At 38.7% G+C, this 26673-nt stretch overlaps 1 protein-coding gene across 1 annotated transcript in view; it reads right to left on the minus strand.

Annotated features, from left to right (window-relative positions):
* Positions 1-4504: 4504 nt before the first annotated feature.
* The window catches only part of LOC126365885 (uncharacterized), a 136903-nt gene continuing 114734 nt past the window's right edge, over positions 4505-26673 (minus strand). The window contains exons 3-5 of the mRNA XM_050008585.1: positions 21075-21212; positions 10717-10869; positions 4505-5223 (exon numbers count right to left, since the gene is read on the minus strand). Coding sequence (XP_049864542.1) covers positions 5201-5223; positions 10717-10869; positions 21075-21212 — 314 coding nt within the window. The 3' untranslated portion in view covers positions 4505-5200. The remainder of the gene's footprint in view (positions 5224-10716; positions 10870-21074; positions 21213-26673) is intronic.

A 26673-nucleotide genomic window follows, 5' to 3' on the forward strand; every position in this document is an offset into this window, starting at 1 on the left:
TGGGTCCATGGGCTAGGCCAGCGCCCTAAGTGGATACCTGTTGTTATCCATCACTTTTGAGGCCACAATCTCTGTGTTATGCACACCTCCAATGGCCTGGTGCCACAACAGTACAAACAGCTCCACCCTTGCATGACCAACCTTGCACCAGAGACTCTGCTGCCCCTGGTGTTGCCCCTGCCATCTGCACCAGCCCCTGCAGTGCAGTCTATGGCCCTTTTGACTTCTGCACTCTCTTCATTCTGGATGCTGCCACCTCCAGGTGGGGTGGTTAGTGCCAGGCGACCTCCATCTCTAGCCCTTGTTACTGCCACCATTGCTGCTGCCACCACCATCCCCTTTGTTGTCTCATCTGACTCTGTCGTTGAGTGCCTGACCGCAATGTACACTCATGCTCATAAATTAAGGATAATGCTGATACATGGTGAAAAAATGCTCTGGTGGGCAGTCTGCGGGTTTAAATCACCTTGGCGTATGACCATGTGGTGCATTTGACATTCGGTCGTCGCATGGTGGCGCTGGCAGTGGTCCACATACTCAGAGATGTGTTGGTGCATGTCAGAGTATGGTGCAGCGAGTAAGTGTGCAGATGTTTTCAGACGTGCTAATGGTGACTGTTCATTGAACATGACTAAAAGAACACATATTGATGATGTAGTGGGGGGTAGAATACTAGGATGACTAGAGGCTGGTCAAACATAGCAGGTCGTAGCACGGGCCCTCCGTGTGCCACGAAGTGTGATCTCAAGATTATGGTAACGATTCCAGCAGACAGGAAATGTGTCCAGGCTCTACAGTACAGGACGTCCACAGTGTACAACACCACAAGATGACCGATATCTCACCATCAGTGCCCGCAGAGGGCCACAGAGTACTGCAGGTACCCTTGCTTGGGACCTTAATGCAGCCACTGGAACAGTTTTCTCCAGACACACAGTCCACAGACAACTGAACAAACATGGTTTATTAGCTCAGAGACCTGCAAGATGCATTACACTCACCCCTGGTCACACAAGAGAACCCATAAAACCTGGTGTCAAGAACACAGTACATGGTCATTGGAACAGTGGTCCCAGGTTATGTTCACAGATGAGTTCAGGTATAGTCTGAACAGTGATTCTTACCAGGTTTTCATCTGGCATGAACCAGGAACCAGATACCAACTCCTTAATGTCCTTGAAAGGGACCTGTATGGAGGTTGTGGTTTGATGGTGTGGGGTAGGATTATGATTGGTGCACATACACCACTGCATGTCTTTGACAGAGGAACTGTAACAGGCCACGTGTATCGGGATGTCATTTTGCACCAGTATGTCTGCCTTTTCAGGGGTGCAGTAGGTCCCACCTTCCTACTGATGGATGATAATGCACGACCCCACCAAGCTGCCATTGTGGAGGAGCACCTTGAAACAGAAGATATCAAGCAAATGGAGTGGCCTGCCTGTTCTCCAGACCTAAGCCCGATCAAGCACATCTGGCAATGCTCTTGGCCAACATATCACTGCACGTCTTCAAACCCCTACAACATTTCAGGAGCTCTGACAGGCACTGGTGCAAGAATGGGAGGCTATACCCCAGCAGCTGCTCAACCACCTGATCCAGAGTATGCCAACCCATTGTGCAGCCTGTGTACATGTGCATGGTGATCAAATCCCATATTGATGTCAGTTTACATGCTCAGGAAATAGTGGAATTTTGTATCACATGTGTTTCGGGACGGTTATCTCAACTTATCACCAATACTGTGGACTTACAGATCTGTGTCATGTGTGTTCCCTACGTGCCTATGCTATTAGCACCAGTCTTGTGTAGTGCCAGTTTGTGTGGCACCACATTCTGCAATTATACTTAATTTATGAGAATGAGTGTTCGTGGACATGATACTTGGTTATGATCTCTCATGAGGGAGTGGGTGCCACATCTATACATGCTTGCACCATTTCAGATTGTATTTTCTGGTAAAGGCACACCTGATCCAGCAGTTGTCCCCTTCTGATGATTAAACAGACATCTCTGCGGTGAACAATTTTCCCCAAGGGGGAAGGAGTGTAGTAAGCCTACACAGTGAGTGCACACAATTTCTGGCTTATCATTTTCCCTAAGGTCAAATGTCATGGTGAACCACCAGCTAAATGTAAGATACAAACAATATACTCCACCTTTGACAAAAAGAAAAAAGGAACCATGCACCCTGGTCAATGCTGCCAGTATGCAACAAAAGGTAAAGTTAAGATATAATTTGTATTTTACAAGTGGCTAAGTGGTTAAGTGTCTTACTATCAAGCTAAAGCTCTGGAGTTCAATTCCCAGTTGATTCAAATATTTTTTGTTATTTTTCTTTCACATTTGGTAATGTGAAAAATACCAAATGCATCATGCTGCATAGTTCACACTAAACTGTAGGTCCCCCTACAACTAGCATAGTAAGTTACTTCAAAGTTGGTGAGAAGGCAAGGGTGGAACAGCTCCAATAGGACTATACCTAGTGAAGTAATGTGGTGTTCAAACCAACCTTGAATTCAAGGAAAGCTTTACCTCACTTTCCCACATCCTTCACATCTATATTGCATAACACTGAGAGTAAAACAATATTTTGATTGAAAGGCGAATTATTTTATTTTAATGAACTTAGTTACTGACAAATTAATGTCAATTTGTAGTCCTTACACTTTTCTCTGTGTTAGTTCATTATACACACATTCATTATACATACAACACAATACATAAATTGTTTGTCTTATATTTGTGCCTTTAACTTCAATTTCTCAACTGTGTAACTACTGCAACCAGAAATATACAGGAGTTTTAACATTATTTACTTGTGCAGTTGCCTTTATTACTTTGAAAAACAAAAGTTTTGTTCAGAAAAGTAATATATAGTCCCTGTTAATGACAACATTATTTTCAGTCAGAAAATGGAAAGCATTGACTTGTTCAGCAATAAACTACATGTAACCTAAGTATTGTTTAATTTTTATATCACTGTGTCTCAATAAAAATACATCCCCAACATATTAAAGAGCAGCTTTACAATTTAGATCTGCTTAAATCTTGCTAATATCATCTAATATTTAAATATTATCAGAGTATACAAAACATGTCTAGCAGTTGTTTGAAAAATCCAAAGTTCTATCTTTGCAACAATAAGTAAGCAAAAATCAGCAAAATTATAATTTTGAACATTTGCGACAAGTTAAAACTTTTCCTTGAAAAGGAAAAGTACCCATAGATGCTAACATACACCATAACATGTGTCCCCGAGTGGGATTTGAACCTAGATCCACACCCTTCATGGGCTGTAAGTGACTGACTGTGCTACTTGAGCACTCCTTTTGGACTGGCTAAAAGTTTCAACTTGCCACTAGTTTCTGTCCTCCATAATTTTCATTCACAAAGTGGAATGTTGCACTTTCAGATTGCATACCATTACTTTTGGATGTAGGGCGAGGGGGCTGGGAGAAACACCGTGTGTGCTGTGGGGTACTAACAGCAGAGTATAGATAACTATATAAAATCATGCCAAATTGTGCTCTCTTTCAGGATAAACAACTGGCCATAAAATATATGCACAGAACATAGAAGAGATAGTTTAATCATGGTCCAAATTCTGCAAAGTGCTTGCACCAATATATAGGTAGCCTCTAAGTAGTACATGAGGTTAAATAACCATAATTTCTAATAAAAGTGCATTTTATGACAGAACATGTAGCAGAAGTGTCATATTGCAGTACTCTGAAAAACTGTTTTCTCAAAAGCTACAGATTGATATCCTGACTATCCTGCATGTTACAAGGAAAACTTTCCAGAAAATGCTCTTTCACTAGACTTTATGATGATGAATGCCCCCCCCCCCCCCCCAACTCCCTCTGTATTATATCTACTATCAAGTACACAGATGATCTTACTCCTGCAGAGAAAAAATACATACTGCTGCTTAATTTTGTCTCTGTGTGCCAGATATTTTATTTTTAGCTAGTGAGTCACTACATTAGTACCATAATAATACATTCATTTTACAATGTGTATTCATGCCAAATGGAAGAAAAATGAAGGATTTTCTTTGGTTAGGGTAGCCTGCATCTGGTATTGCGATTTATTTATGTATAAGAGACTGCCATCCTGCCGGCAGACCACTATACAAGTGCAGTAAGAATACTATGCAAGTACTAATAGTTGTAGAAGAACTGTTTTTAAATATCAAATCTTCGGTATATATAATGCAGTTGGCATTCATAAACTTACTCCGTTTGTGTTAAACATATCAATGCATCACATAAAGTAGAAAAATGTTCTTTATTTTATTTACTTTCAAACATTAATGGCTTTGAACAGTGCAGTCCATTATGGATATAACAAAACCGAGGTTAATGTATCCACAGTGGATCAAACAGTGCACCAGCTGAAAACATGTCACTAGACATAACATGTTTTATACTTGTTTTTCATATTTAATGGATCATTCATAAAGAGGAAATTCATTTATTAATAATTGTAAGTTAACATATCATTGTAAGAAACAGCTTTTATTTCATAAAAAACAGCAATTATGACTACCAATGCGATATTCAAGCAATCAATATGTAGTTTTATTGTAACATCATATAAAACTGTTTTGCTAAAATGCTTCAGTTGGGAAGCATGTAAATAAATGAATCAATTACAATTTATCCATCAATTAACTGGTTCTAATACTCTTTTAATGACTGATGTATTTCAGCTAGGAAAAAAAAAAAAACAAATATGCAGGTTCATAGGACAGTCTAAACACATGCCACATATAGGAATTCTCTAACATCACTTTTGCTAATTACTACAAATAAACACTGGCATAAAAATATGAAATAAAGGATAGTACAAAATGACTCTTTAATGTGTGCTACTTCAAGGGAAATTTCTGCATTATGAACTATCTATCAATAATCCAAAGGCAGCACATTTTTAAATTTAAATCAGTTACCTACAGCTTGGGAACAATGCACAGATTGCAGTATTTTTAATTACTACAATAATATTCCAAACATACATAAAACAAGTAAGTTCATGAATTATATGTAGGATGAATTGTGGAATCTATGTTTCATGGTATTTTCTTTTTTCATAAGTTTTCCTCAGTTTTGTTACAAACACACATTCCAGCAATACTGCACACACAGCTGCATGTGCAGGTGTGAAGACTTGCTTGCTCATTACTTCTCATATCTTACTGGCGGTTGCGTCGGCCTCCTGTGGAGAAACACATTTTAGTGAAACAGTTTCACCTAATTTATTCGTCATGTGAAATTTGTCAACTGGTGCATTAAATAAAAGTAATAACAAAGACAAATACTTCATGCGAAAAACTCTTCTAATTTGCCTAAGGTACCATATGTTTTGACACTCCACCAACAGATATCTATTGGAAGTGCTTTTTCTCCCAATATTTTATAGTGGAAATGATGTCTTTAACATTAGTAGATATTGTTCATATCTTTATTCTGTCTCTTGCATATTTACATGTTAACAGAATGACTACTCATCCCTGTTTTAATAATAGTCCACAAGTATGTTACCTGACTCCTCATATTTATGATAGCTTCCACTGGTCTTTTTAACTACAATTTCAGCTGCTTTTACAGTTCTCCTTTTGCAACTAATTCTGAATGATTGCCTATATCTTTCACTTAGCCACTTATTCCATTAAATGTGTTCCTGTCAGCCTGCCCCTCTACAAGACCTTGCAGGTACCTAATACTGATTCACCTCTCTCCACAAAAAATCTTATTCTTCATTTTACAGACAAAATTCGTTACAAACTGTACCAAAGCTGAAATCAAATTTCATTGTTATATGTAACAGAGTGTATGTGTTTTTGATGTGAAAAATAACACCATATACATTTTGCTGTTACACATGCATGTAAAATGTAATGTTTTAATCAAAGCCAATGAAAATATAATCATAAGATATTATTAATGGATATATTATATACTAGCCTTTTAAACTATGGCTTTGCCTGCTGATGGAAACGGGACATATAGTCCATAACTCTCCTCCTCCTTCTCTCTCTTTCTCTCTGTCCATCTCCTTCTCCCTTTCTCTCTGCCCATCTCCCCCTACTCTCAATATCCATCTACTACCCCTCTCTCTGTCTATCCCTGACTTCCCCCCCTCTGTCTGTAGATCGGCTTCTCCCCTCACTCCATTCCATATTCCTTGTTCATATCTTCCTTTCCCTCTCTCTGTCCATCTCCTTCCCCCACTTATCTCTATCTGCCCATCTCCTTTTCCCATCTCTCTGTATTCATCCCCTTCTCTCCCACTTCTCTCTGACCATCTCATCCTCCCTCTTGCTCTGTCCATCTCCTCCTCTCCCTCTTCCTTCTCCCCCTCTATGTCCTCATTCTCCTCACTGTCTGTTCACTTCCTCCTCCCCTCTCACTCTATCCATCTCCTACACCCACATCTACCTGTCCATCTCATCCTTCTCTCTTTCTCTGTCCTCCTCATTCTCATAACAAACTTGTCATGCAGGGCAGCCTAGATGTCATGGGGTTACCAGACCTATTCACACCCACTCACATCTCAGTGGGAGGTAGATGGTTCTTATCAGGGCAGTACTTCTTCCCATGCAGTAATTACAGGATGTTCCTCTCAAAAGAGGCCCCACAAACATGTTTAGCAATTCTGCTGGAACTGCACCATGTTATTTGTGATGTCTGATGTGACAACACTGCACTCTTGGAACATCATTCGATGCAACAGTGTGTTTCTGTGCATAGCTGTAGCTGGAGCTCAGTGCTTAGTGTTTAGTGGCAATTGCAATTGCTATTGTGTCGAAGAGCGCATGTTTCTCATAAAACAATATTGAATTATTGGTTCCATTAAGACATGTCAGTAATGTCTGTTGAATTGTTTGGTGATTAGCATATACTGTGTAAATGCTCTATGCAGAAGTTATTGAACAAGATGGAGAGCACTAGAACGGTGCTGGATCTTCACGGATGGGGGACAGCTGCCATTATCAGACGGAAAAGTGACTGACGTGAAATGATTACTGGTGTCTCATGCATAGTCCGATCAATGTTTATCTTAGGAATGTGTAATGTGATGGAGCACATGTCACAGAGCTGTGAAGAAAGCTGGCATGTATCCATACAGGTTTACAGTTGTTCAGAAACTGAATATCAATGGCAAAGAAAGAGACACATTACATTTTGCCATTGATTTCAGCAATTTATTGCTCATAGGCCAAGAATATTGCAGTACACATGGTTGAGTGATGAGATGTGGTTTCACCTCTCTGGCTATGTAAACTCTCAAATACACATTTGTAATTTAATGAAAATCCACATGCACTGGTCCACCAATCTCTGCATTCACAAAAGATTGACATGTTCTGTTTAGTATCACAATGTGGCATCACCTTACCTGTTCTTTTTCTTTTTTTTTTTTAGTCTACAAATGCAGTTTACATCAGAATGTTTTGGGAATTTATGAACCAGTTGGATAATGAAGAACTTAGCCTCGGCTGGTAACAACAGGATGGTGACACATGCCACACGTCTCAGGTGACCATGGCTGAGATTTTTCCCCAGCAGAGTGTTTTTGAAAGGACTGTAGCCCCCCAAGCTCACCTTAATTAACACCACCTGACTTTTTCCTCTGGCAATGTATACAGGAACAACCCACACAACTTAGAAGATTACAAGAGATCCTCATCTGTGAAATCCAGGCAGTAGCTCAAAGGGCCTGGCAGTGACATTCGAGAAACTACAGCGTTGTGTTCAACAGTGCTTACAAGTTGACGGTGGTCGCTTCCAGAACCTTTTGTGATTCATTTCTATTTCCCCATGAACACAGTACAATGTGTTAATTTCATTTCGTTTCCTTGTTTTTTATGCAAAACCTTTAAGTGTAATTTAACGAAATTTTGTTTGTGGGGCTTCTTTTGAGTGCGACACCCTGTAGTATGAGTAACACGTTTAACAGAAATTGATGCAGTGGTTTAGGAGGAGACATGGAACACACATAGCATTGGTGATTAGCATATACTGTGTAAATGCTCTATGCAGAAGTTATTGAACAAGATGGAGAGCACTAGAACGGTGCTGGATCTTCACGGATTGACAGGTTTGTCAATATAAATAAATGTGCAGTTAACTGTATCTTCCAGCATGCATTACAGTGTTCCACTTTATGAATCACAGGCTGTAAATACACAATTGTAGCCAATTATATTGTAACAGATAACATTTCCTACAGCTGACTGATACTCTGGGTAACACGTCAGTATGAACAACTTTTCTGGGAGAACCTTCAACTAGCTAAACCTTCAGCAATTGCAGTTATGGAGGCATTACAGCCAAACTAGTTGAAATTGTACACAGAGAGCAATTCTGGTCTGTAGAAAATCCAACCATCTATTAGAATTTTAGAGATATGATAAGACTGCCAGGATAAACTGACATTTAGTCATATAATTTATCATTTTTCAAATTAAAACATTATTCTAATGAATAATTGCCATATTAATGAGTAATGGTTCTTAATATGTGTCTAACTACTATAATAATTCCATCTTTCGACATTTCACAAAAGTGAGAAGAAGAGAAGCTGTGAGGGGGGGCACTGCCAGCATAAGATCAAGTTATGGGTTTGAGCTCCAGTGGGACACATAATTTTAAACTACCCGATAGTTTTTAAGTCATTCTGTTACTGGCATAGTGTTTTTATACTTAGTATATAATTTCTGCTTTGTCCACAGTATCTCATTCGGAATCAACAGATTTCACTATCATTCACTTCCACATGCGAATGTAGTGTTCCTATGTCATATCATTAGAGCTATTCACTTACTATATTTTACTAGTGAATAGATCTGAATGTCTTCACTGAATTCATTCATTACTTACTCATGATTCTGACAAAGGTTTTTGAATTATGAATCTGAGTCATAAATGAACATCTGAACTGAAACTTATTGCCCTACTTAGGAGCATCCACAAGCTACTACTTGAGCAACAACAATTGTTTAAAATTTTCAGGCAGATTGAAGCAACCACACAGTTTTAATTTATCAAGAAGTTTCACCACAGTGCACACACTGCTGCAGAGTGAAATATTCACTCTGCAAATAATGTGTTAGGCTGTGGTTAAGCCAGTTCTCTGCAATATCCTTTAGTCTGGGAGTTCACACTCCATGAGATAACTACTGTGAAGTTTGTAAAGTAGGGGAGAGGTACTGCCAGGAGAAAAGCTCTGAAGGTGGGTCATAGTCATGCCTAAATAGCTCAGCTAGTAAGAACACTGCCCACATAAGGCAGGTTGCAGGTTTAAGTCCCGGTCTGGCACACAGTTTCAATCTGGATGAAAATTTCATAAAAGCGAATGCCCCACTGCAGAATGAAAGATTCATTCTGGAAACAGTTATTTACTTTCAGATGAGCATTACTCTGAGATAAAACAACTTTGTTTTTAAAAACATCACAATTGTTTCCTTACAACATGCACTGGCATCAAGAAAATCAAAGCATTCCAGGGTATGCTATTAAGATAAAAGGAAACATTTCAATTTTTATTCAAGCTATGTGCACATGCATTCCATGCAAAACATATGTAAGTACTAAGTCTAAAATAACTAAATTATCTTTATTTTAATATTTTGAAGAGCATTAAATTGGGAAGCAATTCCTTCAGTCTTCAACAATTCTCTCTCTCTCTCTCTCTCTCTCTCTCTCTCTCTCTCTCTCTCTCTCTCTCACACACACACACACACACACACACACACACACACAAGAGAGAGAGAGAGAGAGAGAGAGAGAGAGAGAGAGAGAGAGAGAGAGAGAGAGAGAGGGAGAGAGAGAGCTAGCTGGAGTGCATTAGTAATTATAAAATACTATCATGCTACTTATCCCTATTTCCTATTTGTGTTTGTATGGGTACCTATTTATTCAACTATCACAATCACTGTTATTGGAGTTATTCCTAGTTGTAGCAAACTGCTTTTTTCCATTACTTTGCCTCCAAGACTTCTAAAATCTGTGTTTTGTTGTTGCACATATTGTTGAGTAAAGATGTAGTGATTACTTGCACAGACTGTTCTTAAGATTAACTGTATTAACCTACGTTGATATTACTGCTGTTTACATACAATATTCCTGTTGTAAGAGTATGGCTCCATTAATGAAACAGTGCTGTAGGTTATCTTAAATAAAACTTTTAAAGATAGAAGCTTAATCTTCTCATACCATTCAATTTACCTCTGAAAATACTATCAATGAATGAAGACAAATGAAATCCCATTTGACAAGCTTGTACAGAGATCAGAAAACAGTCTGAAAGTTTAAAATGTATGGCTATTCACTGGTATCAAATGGATGTAAACATAAATGTTTGCACCATAATGGATTGATTGCTCTGCAAGATACATTGCAAACTTGTATATTATGATACCATCAGTTGAAATAATATTTCTCAGTGTTAATTTAGTAAGCCTCTAAGTTAACAGACCAATTGCTCACTGTATATAAGCTACACTTTGTATAAAAATCTGCAACTATGTTACTAATTTTTTCTTGCACTGATTTTCATGAATTAATGTGGCAAGAACATTGTATGCTGTCTTGTCTTTTAGAAATATTTAATTACTTCTCTTATCTGACACAGACACCTTATATTAGATACAGATTATTTTCCTTATCTGTATGTTAGATCTGCAAGATACTTTGTGTGATTTACCTTTTCCAGCCTTAGCACCTTTGCTTTTACACTTCTTAGTTATTTGTCGGCTCTGTTCACATGAGGGGTCACTGTTGGCCTTAAGAGTGTCACTCCGTGACATTTGGTTTTGGGGGGAACACTCGCTCCATGTACCTTTCTCATAACGGCAGGCTGCAGCAAGAATGGGCAACCATTAATATTGCCTTTTACTACAATTCTGTTATTGCACTCAACTACACAACATAACATAACAACAAAACAATAAATCAAAACCACAGCAGTTTTTGAGGCTGCTAAATTAAGAAGACACTGATTTACACCCATTTCACCAATAGTGAATCACTATATGAATACAACTTTTTATTAATGTAATACTGCAGTCACATTTCAAACCCTATTATGAGCTTCCCCGTATTGAAATATGCAATGATACAACTGAACAAATAAACATGTACTGTGTCTCATACTTCAATATATTTAAACATATAAGTTCAAAAACAATGTTCCAGTCATGTATGTTTTGGTATGGAGGAGTATAGACTTTCATATGGTCCAACACATATGCAAACAGTGACAAATGAAGTGACAAGCCAACCAATAGGAATGGTGGGACATGATTAAATCTTTCCCATTCTCCTCCCGAGTTTTTTGCTAAGGACATTTTTCCATCTGCTATTTATATTGGGCGGAGAACAATGTTAACTGATATTTGAAAAACTCAGAGACTAGAGAAAACATCATTGCAAAATGGAGTTCACATTACCCAATCATTATTAAAATAATCACCTAATTCTTCCTTCAAATTCAGAGTAATCTTCAGTATTACACCAAGAAATGTCTTCGTTTATTCTGATGAATTATTTTTTTCCATGAATGCCACAATGAATTTTTTGTTAGTGGAGCCATCTTTTGTATTTTTCTGTTGCCAACATATTTGTTATGGTTACAATTTCACAAATAAAGCAATCCATAAAATAGAGCTGGGAAGATTCAAGTTCAGTTGTTTGGCCGCCTTTAGGAATCATGAACTCCTGTTGTTGGAGTGACAATGGAAACTTTATATGACCAACATCAGGAAAAACCTGTCATTAAAATCTGGTAGACTGCACATTATTGTGTCTTTCTTCTTCATTTCTAATTTCACATTACCAGGGATTTATAACTGCATTGACAAAAAGATAGTTCTTGCTCACTCTCACACGTAAACTCTTCTACATCCTCAGTACCTTCTGAAACCAACTCTGTAATATCATTGCCACTTATACCCATTATGCCTGCCATCTCCATACAAGCAAAAACTGTACAAAAATGACTGAATTACTTGCATGTGTCTAAGAACTTGACCTAAGCACTTGGCTTAAGGGGCCTTAGAGTGAGAATAAACTGTGACTGTGTCCTGATGATGCTGCTGTATATGGGGAAGTGTCATCATTGGAAAACTGTAGGAGCATACAGGATGACTTTGATAGAATTTCTATTTTGTGTGATGAATGGTAGCTTGTTCTAAATGTTGAAACATACAAGTTAATGCAGATGAGCAGGAAAAATAATCTTGTAATGTTCAAATACAGCTTTTGTGGTGCATAGCTGGACATAGTCATGCTGAATGAAAAGTGTTGAAAGCCCATAATAAACCTGAGTTTCGTGAAATGAATATCACCTTCATAAAATCTAGTACTGGATCTCAAGGCTTAATAATGTAACCTGTACTTTTGTGCAATATTTCAATCTCAGATCATTACAGCTGCCAAATTATAGTTTTTAGCTAGGTTGTCTTCTTGTGTGCTGAGCAATTGTGTTCAGTGAACAAATGCATGTACAAGGTTTTTCACAATTCATGTTACACACGTCTAGAGGCTGTAGAGGGGACTTAGTAGATCAAGTTTTACACAGGAACCCATGTCTGGAAAGGTCATCCAATGACGCTACAGAGTGTCAGAGTTATAGAACCGGCACCTGTAAATATATGAATATACAAGGTGAGTCCGTAATGATGTTACAAACTTTTTGGGATGATGAAGGAGCATAGCTGTATCGATTTGAGATAAGGATATTGGTACTGCTGACAAATAAGTTGAAAGTTATAAGTGAAAACCATTCTCGTACCTCTGACAAAGGAACACTGTTGTTGCTGGGATTGTAGGATAGGCAGCTTTCAGAGTTGGTAGTATGGATCAAAACATGGAAAAAAATGTCCAGGAAATAAGGGCTCTAAAATGAATAACTGAGGAGCTAGGAGCACGTGTATATCTTTGCTGCTGTGAAACACATTTTCTTTACTTAACAAGTGCTCATAGTTCTTATGGTGTGAATTTTAGAGTCCATGTTTACCAAACATTTTTTCTTTTTTTGATGCATGCTAACACCTCTGAAAGGTTTCTACCCTACAATCTTAGCAACAACAGTTCAAGTAATGAATTCCACTGTCAGAGGTATAAGAACAGTTTTCTTTTATAGTTTTCAACCCGTTTGTTTCTTGTACAGTGACCCTTGCCTCAAATTGATATATTTATCTTTCTCCATCATCCTAGAAAGTTTATAACATTGTTACAGACTCACCTTGTTTATACATGCATTTACAGGTACCAGCACCTATAACTTTGTTGCTCTGTAGTATCACTGGATGACATTTCCAGACATGGGTTCCTGTGTAAAACATTATCTACCAAGTCCCTTCTACAACCTCTACAAGTGTGTGATGTGAATTATGAGACGCCCTGAACATAGCTTGCACTTTTGGGTTTTGTGGGATAGCTTTCAGCGCCCTTTTAATGACACCAAAGGCAATTCTTCTTATTATTATTCATATTTTGTGCTCATCATAGTTTTACCTGTGTCTGTTTCCACTGCTTATGGTGCTAATTTGACTACTTGCTTAGTCTGCTTGTTGTTTTTTAGTTGCTTTCTGACTGCACTTGTTAATAGATTTATCCTTTTTGCAAATGGATGGAAAGTGTGCTTGTTGTCTGTGGATACATGGTGAGTTGGTTGCTGTCTACAAACAGTAGGAGCTGAATTTGCCACAGCTGACAGACTTCAGGATGCTGTCTTGCACTTCAGTGACATTAAAGCACCTATGGCTGCTGGAATTCTCTGGAAAACACGATGACAATGTCTCTTCTGATGTGCAGCATCTTATCAGTTTATCCTAACTGATAGGTGAGTGGTGGACAGAGTTGGATTCACATACCTTTGGAAAGAACACAAAAATGGGATCTGGCCATATGGATATCCCCCCCCCCCCCCCCCCACGTCTTAACAACAGGTTTGAAGAGTTGCCCAGTGTTGATTACACATCAAAGCCAGCATGGTGTGCATTGTCTGTTGATCCAATAGTCAGTTTTCCTGTCACATGTCAACAAGCACAGAGGTTCATGTGCTGCTCATTGGAAGCCCCAACATCATGTGGTTAATGGAACCTACCAGCAAAATAGCATGCAGCTCATGAAAAAGGGCCAGTATACACTGGATGTGCTTGCGAGGAGGTCACATCTGAGATGTGAAAGAGGCTCTGCTGTCAGCTATTGACTGCACTAGGAGCAACTAGCATTTCATGGCTCACTGTTTGCAGCAACATACCCAGAACAAATCAGGGTCCTCTGGTTTGACATGAACTGGAAGCTTTAAATCAGAGACTCTGATGGTTTTGCAGTGATCTCAGGAACAAAGTTCTTCAGCTTCACTAATAATTTGAGAATTGTAGGGCCCCCATCAATAGATCAGGTATGAGTCCTACTCAGGTAGAATAGTATATGTTACATCCACATGTAATTTCCCCTCCCCCCCACTCCACTCCCCCCCCCCCCCCCCCACATTAAATGAAACCCACTCCCCCCTCCTTCCCCACGGGGGTTAATGATGCGTTATGTGCAATATTTGGAAAAATGTGAGCCATGTTACTGTCAGAGAATAACTTTTTTCTCTGTTGATCAGTATGAGAAGATGTTAATTTGTTAACAGCAAATTGCAGGTGCACCCATAGAACATCATCACAGAATTTGTTTCACTTGTTAAAGGTAAATGGTGCCAACACAATATTAGGAATAGAAAACTACTTGAAACTGGAAGTGAACAGCAGCATAATCCTAAATTAAGATTGAGATACATATCACATGGATAGATTATTATGCACCACGGTATCTAACTCTACAGTATCTAATGAAGTTCTTACAGATTTCAAGTGTTAAATAAGCTGAGAGAATGAACGTAAGCATCACTGTCAGATCACATATGATAACTGGATGGTTTTGCAGTGATCTCAGGAACAAAGTTCTTCAGCTTCACTAATAATTTGAGAATTGTAGGGCCCCCATCAATAGATCAGGTATGAGTCCTATTCAGGTAGAATAGTATATGTTACATCCACAAGTAATTTCCCCTCCCCCTCACTCCACCCCCCCCCCCCCCCCCACATTAAATGAAACCCACTCCCCCCTCCTTCCCCATGGGGGTTAATGATGCGTTATGTGCAATATTTGGAAAAATGTGAGCCATGTTACTGTCAGAGAATAACTTTTTTCTCTGTTGATCAGTATGAGAAGATGTTAATTTGTTAACAGCAAATTGCAGGTGCACCCATAGAACATCATCACAGAATTTGTTTCACTTTTTAAAGGTAAATGGTGCCAACACAATATTAGGAATAGAAAACTACTTGAAACTGGAAGTGAACAGCAGCATAATCCTAAATTAAGATTGAGATACATATCACATGGATAGATTATTATGCACCACGGTATCTAACTCTACAGTATCTAATGAAGTTCTTACAGATTTCAAGTGTTAAATAAGCTGAGAGAATGAATGTAAGCATCACTGACAGATCACATATGATAACTGGATGAAACTCCCTGACAGATTAAAACTGTATGCCAGACCAAGACTCAAACTCAGGATCTTTGCATTTTGCAGGCAAGTGCTCTACCAACTGAACTACCTAAATATGCAAAGTGATTTAGAAAAGATTGCTGTATGGTGTGGCAGGTGGTAGTTGACGCTAAATAATGAAAAGTGTAAGGTGATCCACATGAGTTCCAAAAGAAATCTGTTGGAATTCAATTACTTGATAAATAGTACAATTCTCAAGGCTGTCAATTCAACTAAGTACCTGGGTGTAAAAATTACGAACAACTTCAGTTGGAAAGACCACATAGATAATATTGCGAGGAAGGCGAGCCTAAGGTTGTGTTTCATTGGCAGGACACTTTGCAGATGCAACAAGTCCACTAAAGAGACAGCTTACACTACACTCATTCGTCCTCTGTTAGAATATTGCTGCGCGGTGTGGGATCCTTACCAGGTGGGATTGACGGAGGACATCAAAAGGGTGCAAAAAAGGGCAGATCGTTTTGTATTATCACATAATAGGGGAGAGAGTGTGGCAGATATGATACGCAAATTGGGATGGAAGCCATTAAAGCAAAGACGTTTTTCGTCGCGGCGAGATCTATTTATGAAATTTCAGTCACCAACTTTATCTTCCGAATGCGAAAATATTTTGTTGAGCCCAACCTACATAGGTAGGAATGATCATCAAAATAAAATAAGATAAATCAGAGCTCGAACAGAAAGGTTTACGTGTTCGTTTTTCCTGCGCGCTGTTCGGGAGTGGAATGGTAGAGAGATATATGATTGTGGTTCGATGAACCCTCTGCCAAGCACTTAAATGTGAATTGCAGGGTAGTCATGTAGATGTAGATGTAGATATGTGTCCAAACTTCACAGAAGCTCTCCTGTAAAACTTACAGGACTAGCACATCTGGAAGAAAGGTTATTGGGGAAACATGGCTTAGGTGCAGTCTGGGGGATGTTTGCAGACTGAATTTTCCACTCTGCAGTGGAGTGTGCACTGATATGAAACTCCCTGGCAGATTTAAACTGTATTTTGGACCGAGATTAAAATTTGGGATTCCTGTTCAAGTCTCAGTCTGGCACACACTTTTAATCTCCCAGGAAGTTTCATATCAGTGTACATTCTGCTGCAGAGGAAAAAATTCCTTATGGTCGTTGGATGTTTTTATAGACCATCAGGTATCAGAAACTGTAGTGTCAGAGCATTTCAGAGTAAATCTGGAGATCACTATTGCTTTTCTATTCATGCTATTATAATAGAAGAGACTTCAATTTGCCAGCTACAGAATGGAAGAGTAATGCGGATAAAACTGATGCCAGAGATGGGCTTGTGAGAGATTGTTCTAAATATTTTCTTTTTCTTCTCCTGAAAGAATAACCCAACTCATGAGAGTATGCTAGTAATTAACATATTTAAAATTTTAAATAAATTAACATGTAGGTGAAATCACTAATTACATGTGTTACAGGGAATTTTAATAAAGGTAGGGAAATATTTGTACTTAGCAAAAGTGGGAACAAACAAATTGAAAGGTAAATGAGCAGTCAACATGAGGTATTCAGCTCCAGGAAATTAGATGTGAAGCACTAACAGATAAAATCCAGGAGCATTGTACAATACACCTTTGGCCAGTAGATCTGAGCAAGACTGTAAGGGATTGGAAAGACCTGCAGTGGTCCAGTAACCTAGTTATAAAGTTGCTAAGAAAGCAAAGAGTGCTTCACCACAGATTTCTATGCAGTAATGCCCTTGTTGACAAACGAAATCTGAACAAGTTCAAAAAGGATGTAAGGTGACTAGTTCAAGACTTTTCAAATAATTTGAAACTGCAATTTTGCTAGTCAATCTGACTAAAAATCCTGACAGTTTAGTCTGTATCAAATCATTAAGCACACTGAAATCATCTATTCAGATGTTCAGTGACCATACGGGCATTGAAATTGGAGAGGAAGAGGGAAGGATGAAATAGTATATTTGGTTTAAGATCATAATATGGTTCCTCCCTTTAGTCACTTCACAGACACCTAAATAGCATATATTGTTATAGATGATCATGGAATAGAAAATCAACTAATATTGTACAACTGTGGAAAGGCACTTTGACTGGACAAGATACCTGTGAGATTCTATGCAGATAATGCAAAAGAACTTGTCCCCTTGTATCAGCAGTTTATCAAAGGTTGCTAGAATCACAAAGGGTACCAAGCAATTAGAAAAAAGCACAATCAGACCCTTTCACCAGAAGGATCATCTCGTGGATGTGCATAATTATAGACCAGTACCATTGACATCAATTTATTGTAGAATTATGCAATATGTTATATTCACACAGTATTACCTTTTTGGAGAGTGCAAAATCTGGTGTGTAAAAACCAACATGGATTCTGCAAACAGAGATCTTGTGAAACTCTGCTCATCCTGTCCATGCAAGAGATTAAAAATGCCATAGACTCTCTGATGCTCTTGTTGATGCCATGTTGCTTGACTTACAAAAGGCATTTGATACAGTTTTGTGCTGTCATTTAGAGAACGTAATATGAGCTTACAACATAGGCGACATGATCTGTAACTGGATTGAGGACTTCCTAGCCGATATAACTCAACAGGTCATTGTTAATAGGATGAAAATATCAGGTGTAAAAGTAAGGTGGGAAGAACCCCAAGGGAATGTTATAGTTCTCCTACTGCTTACAACATACCTAAATGATCTAGTGGATAAAATAACAAGCTTTGTGAGGTTGTTCTCAGAAAATGCTGTTGTCTATAGGAAGCTTGCCTGCAGCAGATCGACGATTGGTGCAAGGTTCATAGTTCACTGAATATAAATAAATGTATTGTATTGCATGTAAACAAATGAAGAGCTACATTACTGTTTGAGTACAACACTGGCAGATGCCAGGCTGAGATACATTGAAAAAATCTTAAGTATATGTAATTCGTCACAAATGAAGTATCTTACAAAACACTCATTCAGGCAATTCCTGAGTATAGTTCATGAGTCTGGGACCTTTAAAGGATTGGATTAACAGAAAATATGGAGAAGATTCAACAAAGAGTAGTGTGTTTCACATGGAATCATTAGGTAAATACAAGAAATTTAGGGATATGCTCACCAAACTCCAGTGGCAGATGCTACAAAAGAGTTAATGTTCATAATGGAGAGGTTTGCTCTGAGAGAATGTGTTAGCTGGGAAACATATCACTTCCTCCCACTTACGTTCCATGAAATGACTATGACAGGAAAATCAAATTTGTTAGGGCTCATACAGAGAATCACCAGAAGTTGTTCTTCCCATGCAGCACTCATGAACAGAACAGGGAAGGGAGGAAATGACAGTGGTACTGGACTTATCCTCTGCCACATAGCATAAAGTGGCTAGCAGGGTACAGATATAGGTGTAGGTGTAAGGATGGGCAGAGACAACCCCAGTAAGATATATTCCAGCCTGTGGCAATTTTGTTTATTTATTACCTCTATGATCATGATCATAGCTACACTTTGTAATTTGAACATATGGTTCAAAATTAAATGTTATTTGCTCTTGAATCTTTTCATTACTAAAAAGGTTGCAAATTGACCCCTTCTGATATTTCTGTCTTTTATTTAAACTGTAATCAGGAAAGTTTGTTAATCATTCACTTAGAATGTAATGTTATTAGAGTGTGACATATGCTGCTGCATGTCAATCACTTCTGGTGTTTTAAGAACTAATCCTCTAACAACCATTACCTATAATCAAGGAAAGCATGAACTGAAATGCATGATTTCAGCATATTTGCTTTCTTAATGATGTATGATTCCAGGGACACAGACTTTGGCTTTGGCATGGGAATCAGAGAGTATAGAGATGTTGGCTTCGGCCTATGACATAATGCTATTGTGGCATGTGACATAATATGCATGCAGACATCTAGAACAGAAGATTGACAACATTTATTTAATTTATGTATTCTTTTTCAGAATGGAGGTAGTAGTGCCAGACTAATCTGTAATATATCCTTACGTCTTGGTTTGATTGGAAGGTGACAGTTTGTTTGAGATTTGGAAAAACCAATGAATGTGATTATGAAATCTGGCTCTTCAGTGTAGCCCAAAGTCTATACTAGTTTGAAAGGTGACAATCAGTGAAGCCATTGAATGTGATGTCATGAGAATAACTATAATACTCCTGTAATGGTGCATATTTTATCCTCGCTAAATTTCAAAGAGTAGTTTATGCCTCACATCCTAATTCTTTATAAATTACCGGTAGCTTCAAAGCAAATCATTAAACAAAACTAGAAAAGGCACAATAACTCATCAGCAGACAATATTTAGCCATTCTGTATAATTCCTCAATGGTACCTCCTTATGACAATGTAGACAGATGTTATAAGGGGGTGCATTCACAATAAGACATACAAAAAGCAGTGAGATTGCTAAGCTGCTGGCATTCATTGATGATATCCCTAGTACAAATACAAATACTCTCTTAAAGATACTGTAGACCAAAGGATGATGGGCAAAATGTCTTGTCTTGTATGATTGTCAAGCAGTCTGTTGCCAATGTGGTCAAATGACTCTGCCATGTGCACCACTCTTACCTTTCTCCTTAAATCAGTGAAATAGAGCAAAACAGCTGAAAATTTACTGATGTTGGCACAGAGACAAATGAAGATAAAATGAAATTGCTCTCAGATTACCTTTGTGCATCTTCATTTTGACAAGTGGAGTATGTTCTCTTAGTGACAGTATTTATAACAGCTCTCACAACAGTTTATCTATTTTATTTGGGACATATGTAAATGGAATCAATATTCACCAACTCTGAAGCAGTATGGTATTTAATTTAATTATCTAATCATAATGATTTCTTACTATGACTCAGCTTTTATTTCAAATGCTTATACCAACCATATATTACACAGGAGCAATGATGCTCTTGTTCCAGGCATGCAGTGCTTGGTGGTCCACTTAAGAGGGATCCAAGGACATATGAAATTCAAGGAATAGCTGCTAGAACATAGACACTATTTTCTGTTACTGTTGATCCACTTATTTGGCAAGTAACAAACCTAGAGGATGAACTTCAATATTGTGAATGCAGTGATGAAATTGCTTGGTTTAAAGTCATAAGCTTGGCCATAACAGTTAAAAAATGCAGCATTCAAGAGAAGCCCGTGCTAGGTATCGTTTAATGGAAAGGAAGATTCAGCAACAGTACTCATTCAGACCACATAACAAGCTCTAATCCAGTACAGCACTATTTCAACAGAAAATTTCATGCACACTTATACAGCTTTGGGCATGTCTAATTTCATTACTTTTTGGGCTCTTTAGGTACACTGTAAAACATAAATTAGTCTGTATTAAAATAACTTTTGCATTAGGATATACCCAGTAAAAATAATGAAGCAATGCAATGTATAAAAATTACATTTTGTAATGGTATTTGTTGCTTTTCCCGAAGACAGAGTACAAAACAACAGAGATGGATAAACTGTAGTAACACGGGGACAAACTGTGCTCCTTAACACAACCCACCTTTTTTGCATTTTTTCTGAATTGTCTTTGTCTGCTCACATGCTGCTTGGTCACCTTTCTTCAGTGTTAGAGTACGAGTTCTCATGTTAGTTTTTGGGTCACATTCTGACCATGCTCCCTTCAGGTAACGACAGGGATCTGAAAGAATTAGGAGATGTCATTAGTTCTAATACAGGCAATAAAATTTAAATAAAGATTATTACATTCTCAAATGTATGACAAATTAACAGCTTCTACAGTTATTGCAAGTAGCAAACAAATCATTTATTTTGCTCAGTCACTTTTCATTACAATATGAAATCATGTTGTCATGAAATGTGATTTGTATGCTTTTGGAGAACACTGATTAACATGATGAAAATACAGGGTGTCCCAGGGGGAATGGTCAATATTCAGGGTTATGACCGGAAGTATCACCTGAAGCAAAAAAGCCTAGTAGACATTGGCTCTAAAATGTATAAATTATTAGTTATGAGCACTTGTTCAGTAGAAGGATGTATTTTACAACAGCAAAAATCATCAAGAGCTTACAGCTCTTGACGTATACACTTTAAAGCCCATGTTAACTGAACAGTTTTTTTCTTGTTTTGATTCATGCTATCCTCTCAAAATACGGAGAGCTAAGAGCATGAGATTTGTTGCTCGTAGCTCTTAAGGTATGCATTGTTGAGTCCATGTTTACTAGACTTTTTTATTTTGAATAATCATTCCTGTATATGCCTCATTATTGACCACTGCTTCCGGGAAACCCCGCATGCATGATGTTTCTATCAATTTTCTGGGGATTTATGCCTCCTAAAAGCAAGTCATGGTTGGACTACCTCTCACTTTGTGACTTTAACATGTTTCTGAATGTAAGTTTCACATATTTGCATGAATAGCAAAAAGATAACTGGGAAAACTGTTTGAGTAAACTCTTCAGTTTCAAGCCACATAATTTAAAATAAAATTCTTGAGCTTTCAACAAGTGTCTCCACCACCATCTTCAGGAGTAAACATGGCTAATTTCTGGCCTAGGTGCTGCATTGTGTTTACATAAAAGAGCCAAATTGAAGCATGTGTGGGAAAGTGAGTTATGCAGTTTTCAGCAGGTCTATACCCTGGGAGACTGAAAGATGTTGGGTGGGAGAAGGGGAAATACTGCATTTGAAACTTCTGCTCCTGCCTCCCTGTAAGTGTCAGCTATCTTTGTTTTCATTTGGTGTCCAAAGTCTGTCACCATGCCTTAAAAAGTTTCTGAGCCAAGGTCTCCATCTTTTCAAATTGTATGCCAGTGTCCTAGATTGTGTAGAGCTAGGCTGATTTCTCCAGCTCCCTTTGTTTTATGTCACAAATGTTCTATGCAAAATGCTTAGATCAGTGGGAATTATTTGGCCTGTATATGATTTGTGATCAAAAAGTAATGGGAATTTTTGTTTTTCTTAAAGTATTTTTATTGATCCATAGATAAACATCAACTTTGTCCCCTTCAAAGTAATGTCCTTAAGATATAATACACTTATCATCATCCTCCTCCTCCTCCTCATCATCATTATCATTGTCTTCTTCCTTTCAAGGATTAGGCTGTTGCCTGTTCTGAACTCACAAACAAAATCATTCCCACATTTTTCTAGGTCTTGTAGTTCAGGATCTTCTGAGGAATTCTGTGTCCTGGCATTCTCATGAGGTGTTGTTTCACAATACACTCCTGGAAATGGAAAAAAGAACACATTGAAACTGGTGTGTCAGACCCACCATACTTGCTCCGGACACTGCGAGAGGGCTGTACAAGCAATGATCACACACATGGCACAGCGGACACACCAGGAACCGCGGTGTTGGCCGTCGAATGGCGCTAGCTGCGCAGCATTTGTGCACCACCACCATCAGTGTCAGCCAGTTTGCCATGGCATATGGAGCTCCATCGCCGTCTTTAACACTGGTAGCATGCCGCGACAGCGTGGACGTGAACCGTATGTGCAATTGACGGACTTTGAGCGAGGGCGTATAGTGGGCATGTGGGAGGCCGGGTGGACGTACCGCCGAATTGCTCAACATGTGGGGCGTGAGGTCTCCACAGTACATCGATGTTGTCACCAGTGGTCGGCGGAAGGTGCACGTGACCGTCGACCTGGGACCGGACCGCAGCGACGCACGGATGCACGCCAAGACCGTAGGATCCTACGCAGTGCCGTGGGGGACCGCACCGCCACTTCCCAGCAAATTAGGGACACCGTTGCTCCTGGGGTATCGGCGAGGGCCATTCGCAACCGTCTCCATGAAGCTGGGTTACGGTCCCGCACACCGTTAGGCCGTCTTCCGCTCACGCCCCAACATCGTGCAGCTTGCCTCCAGTGGTGTCGCGACAGGCGTGAATGGATGGACGAATGGAGACGTGTCGTCTTCAGCGATGAGAGTCGCTTCTGCCTTGGTGCCAATGATAGTCGTATGCGTGTTTGGTGCCGTGCAGGTGAGCGCCACAATCAGGACTGCATACGACCGAGGCACACAGGGCAAACACCCGGCATCATGGTGTGGGGAGCGATCTCCTACACTGGCCGTACACCTCTGGTGATCGTCGAGGGGACACTGAATAGTGCACGGTACATCCAAACCGTCATTGAACCCATCGTTCGACCATTCCTAGACCGGCAAGGGAACTTACTGTTCCAACAGGACAATGCACGTCCGCATGTATCCCGTGCCACCCAACGTGCTCTAGAAGGTGTAAGTCAACTAGCCTGACCAGCAAGATCTCCGGAGCTGTCCCCCATTGAGCATGTTTGGGACTGGATGAAGCGTCGTCTCACGCGGTCTGCACGTCCAGCACGAACGCTGGTCCAACTAAGGCGCCAGGTGGAATTGGCATGGCAAGCCGTTCCACAGGACTACATCCAGCATCTCTATGATCGTCTCCATGGGAGAATAGCAGCCTGCATTGCTGCGAAAGGTGGATATACACTGTACTAGTGCCAACATTGTGCATGCTCTGTTGCCTGTGTCTATGTGCCTGTGGTTCTGTCAGTGTGATCATGTGATGTATCTGACCCCAGGAATGTGTCAATGAAGTTTCCCCTTCCTGGGACAATGAATTCACGGTGTTCTTATTTCAATTACCAGGAGTGTATTTTTGAATTTTTTTTCATTCATGCTGGAAACATTTGATTCTGTTCAAATATATTCATTTCTGATCGTATCTCTTCTTATGCAGCTCTTCATCTTTCTTAGAAACTTCATCTCTGCTGTTTGATTTGTTGTTGTTGTTGTTGTGGTAACCCAGATTTTGCTTCCACAGGACAACAATGGAACCACCACTGCTTTATAGAATTTCATGATGGTTTCTTTTTGTACTTTATGGTCCAATGTTCTGCTAATGGTAGCACAGACAAGTTGGAATTTATGTAGTTTATTTTCAATATCAGGTTCCAAATCAAAACTTATAGCACAGCTTAAGTAGGAGATTTGAGACACCTGTTCTAAAACTGAATTATCCAATTAATTTTTGGTCTGACTGGATATTTTCTTCAGAATACCATTAGTTTTGTTTTGTTACTAAAAATTTTAAAATTGTACTTCTTGAAATTTGTTTAGCTGGTATACTGATTTTGGGAGATCATCTTCATTCTTTTAAATAATAACAATGTCATCAGCAAACAGCAGTACATTCAGGTATTCCTCATTCATTACCTTAATTCCTTTGTTTACTTTGCATTTCCATTTGTGAAGAATGAAGTCAGCGTAGATATTATTTCTTCAGATTGATTTCTAACTGTGTTTATTACAGTGTGTGTAGCTTTGTAAAGCCTTTTCATTACCTCAATTAGATGATAGGGATATCTACATTCAGACATAACCTTCCATAGGCTATCACAGCTCACACAGTCAAAGGCATTCTCAAGGTCAATAAAGGCCATATGGGTTTATAGATTTAATTCTCTGTGTTTCTGTGATGTTTTTAATTACAAAAACATTGTCTGTGCACAAATGACCTGATCTAAATCAATTTTGTTCTTCAGAAATAATAGCTTCATAATATTCTTCATGTCATTATTGATGATCTTTGAATATAGTTTGTAGCCAGTGTTTAGGAGACTTAAGACATGACAGGTTTTACAGTCATTAGGTTTCCCTTTTTTTGAAAAGAGAGATTACTTCTGCTGTATACCAAGGATGTGGGATCTTGCATTTAGACCAACATTCATTTATTAATTGTAATACACATGTGCCACCACATTTCCCAGTCTTAAAAGCACTACTGGAACTAATTTTCCATTATGGTTTTCAACTCTTTCAGCTATTTTGTATGTCTCACCAATGGTGGCAAAATGACATCTGTCCATGGTTCTCTTCAGCCTCAGGAATAGCAAGAAGTTGCAGGGGGCCATGTCTGGTGAATAAGGTGACTAGGGCTAAATAACTGTTTGGGTTTTTGCCAAAAAATCAGGAACAAGAATTGAGATTTAAGTGAGAACATCATAGTGATGCAATTTCCATGACTGATTTTGCCACAATTTTGGTCATTTTCATTGGATTGCTTCATGAAAAGGGTGCATAACTTCCAGGTAGTTTTCCTTATTGACCATACAACCAAAATGTCGGAACTCATGAAATACTATCCCATTGTAATAAAAAAAACAGTGAGATGAACCTTCATATGTGATCAAAATAGTTCAGATTTTTTTTTTTTTTTTTTTAGTTTTGGCTTTTCAGGCAGTTTCCATAGGGATGATTCAGCCTTGGTTTCAATGTCATGCCCATGTACCTATGTTTCACCACTTGTTATAACCTTTAGAAGTTCTGGATAATTGTCAGTTTCATTCAGCAATTCGTGAGTGGTGTCTATGCAATGTTTTTTGTCCAAATTCAACTATTTCGGAACAAACTTTGCTTCTACACATTTCATGACCAGAACATCTGACAAAATTGCTTGGCTTGAGTCAAAGAATATGCCAACAGCATCATCAAGTTCTCTGATAGTGATTGAGCAACTTTCCAGAACCATTTTCTTTACTTCTTCCACATTGTCATCAGTAATAGGGAGTCCACGGCAGTCATCATCTTCAGTGTCTTCTCAACCCTCTGTGAAACATTTATACTACTTGTAAACTCCTGTCTTACTTATAGTAGTTTTGCCAAAAGCCACAGTCAACATTTCAAATGTGGAGCTGCACTTTATTCCATTTTTCAAGCAAAATTTAATATAAAAATTCTTTGCTCAATTTTCCCAAAAGTAAAAATTCTCCAATTCTTGAAAAAACAACAACCCTTTCAGCTGTCAATTATAAGCTAAATATTCAAAACAGCTGAAATGCTAAAATATATCAGGAACATAATCACCAACAAGATAAAAAAAGCTTTGAAAATTTATATGTACAAGGTCAGCAAAATTAAAAAATTTCCTATGCTTTTTGATCACACGTTATAGATATTGCTACATCAAAAGGGGCACTGTACATGTAGGGATACAAAGTGGAATGACCAGATAGGCTCAATCACAGTTAAAGCAGCTGGCATGCTTCAGATCACAGGCAGGATACTGGTAAAATACAGTTGGTCTTTGCAGTCTGTTTACAAATCGCTTGTGTACCCCATCTAAGAATAATGCTCATGTATGTGGGAC

This window comes from Schistocerca gregaria, chromosome 4, assembly GCF_023897955.1.
Source record: "Schistocerca gregaria isolate iqSchGreg1 chromosome 4, iqSchGreg1.2, whole genome shotgun sequence".
Lineage (NCBI taxonomy): Eukaryota > Metazoa > Arthropoda > Insecta > Orthoptera > Acrididae > Schistocerca > Schistocerca gregaria.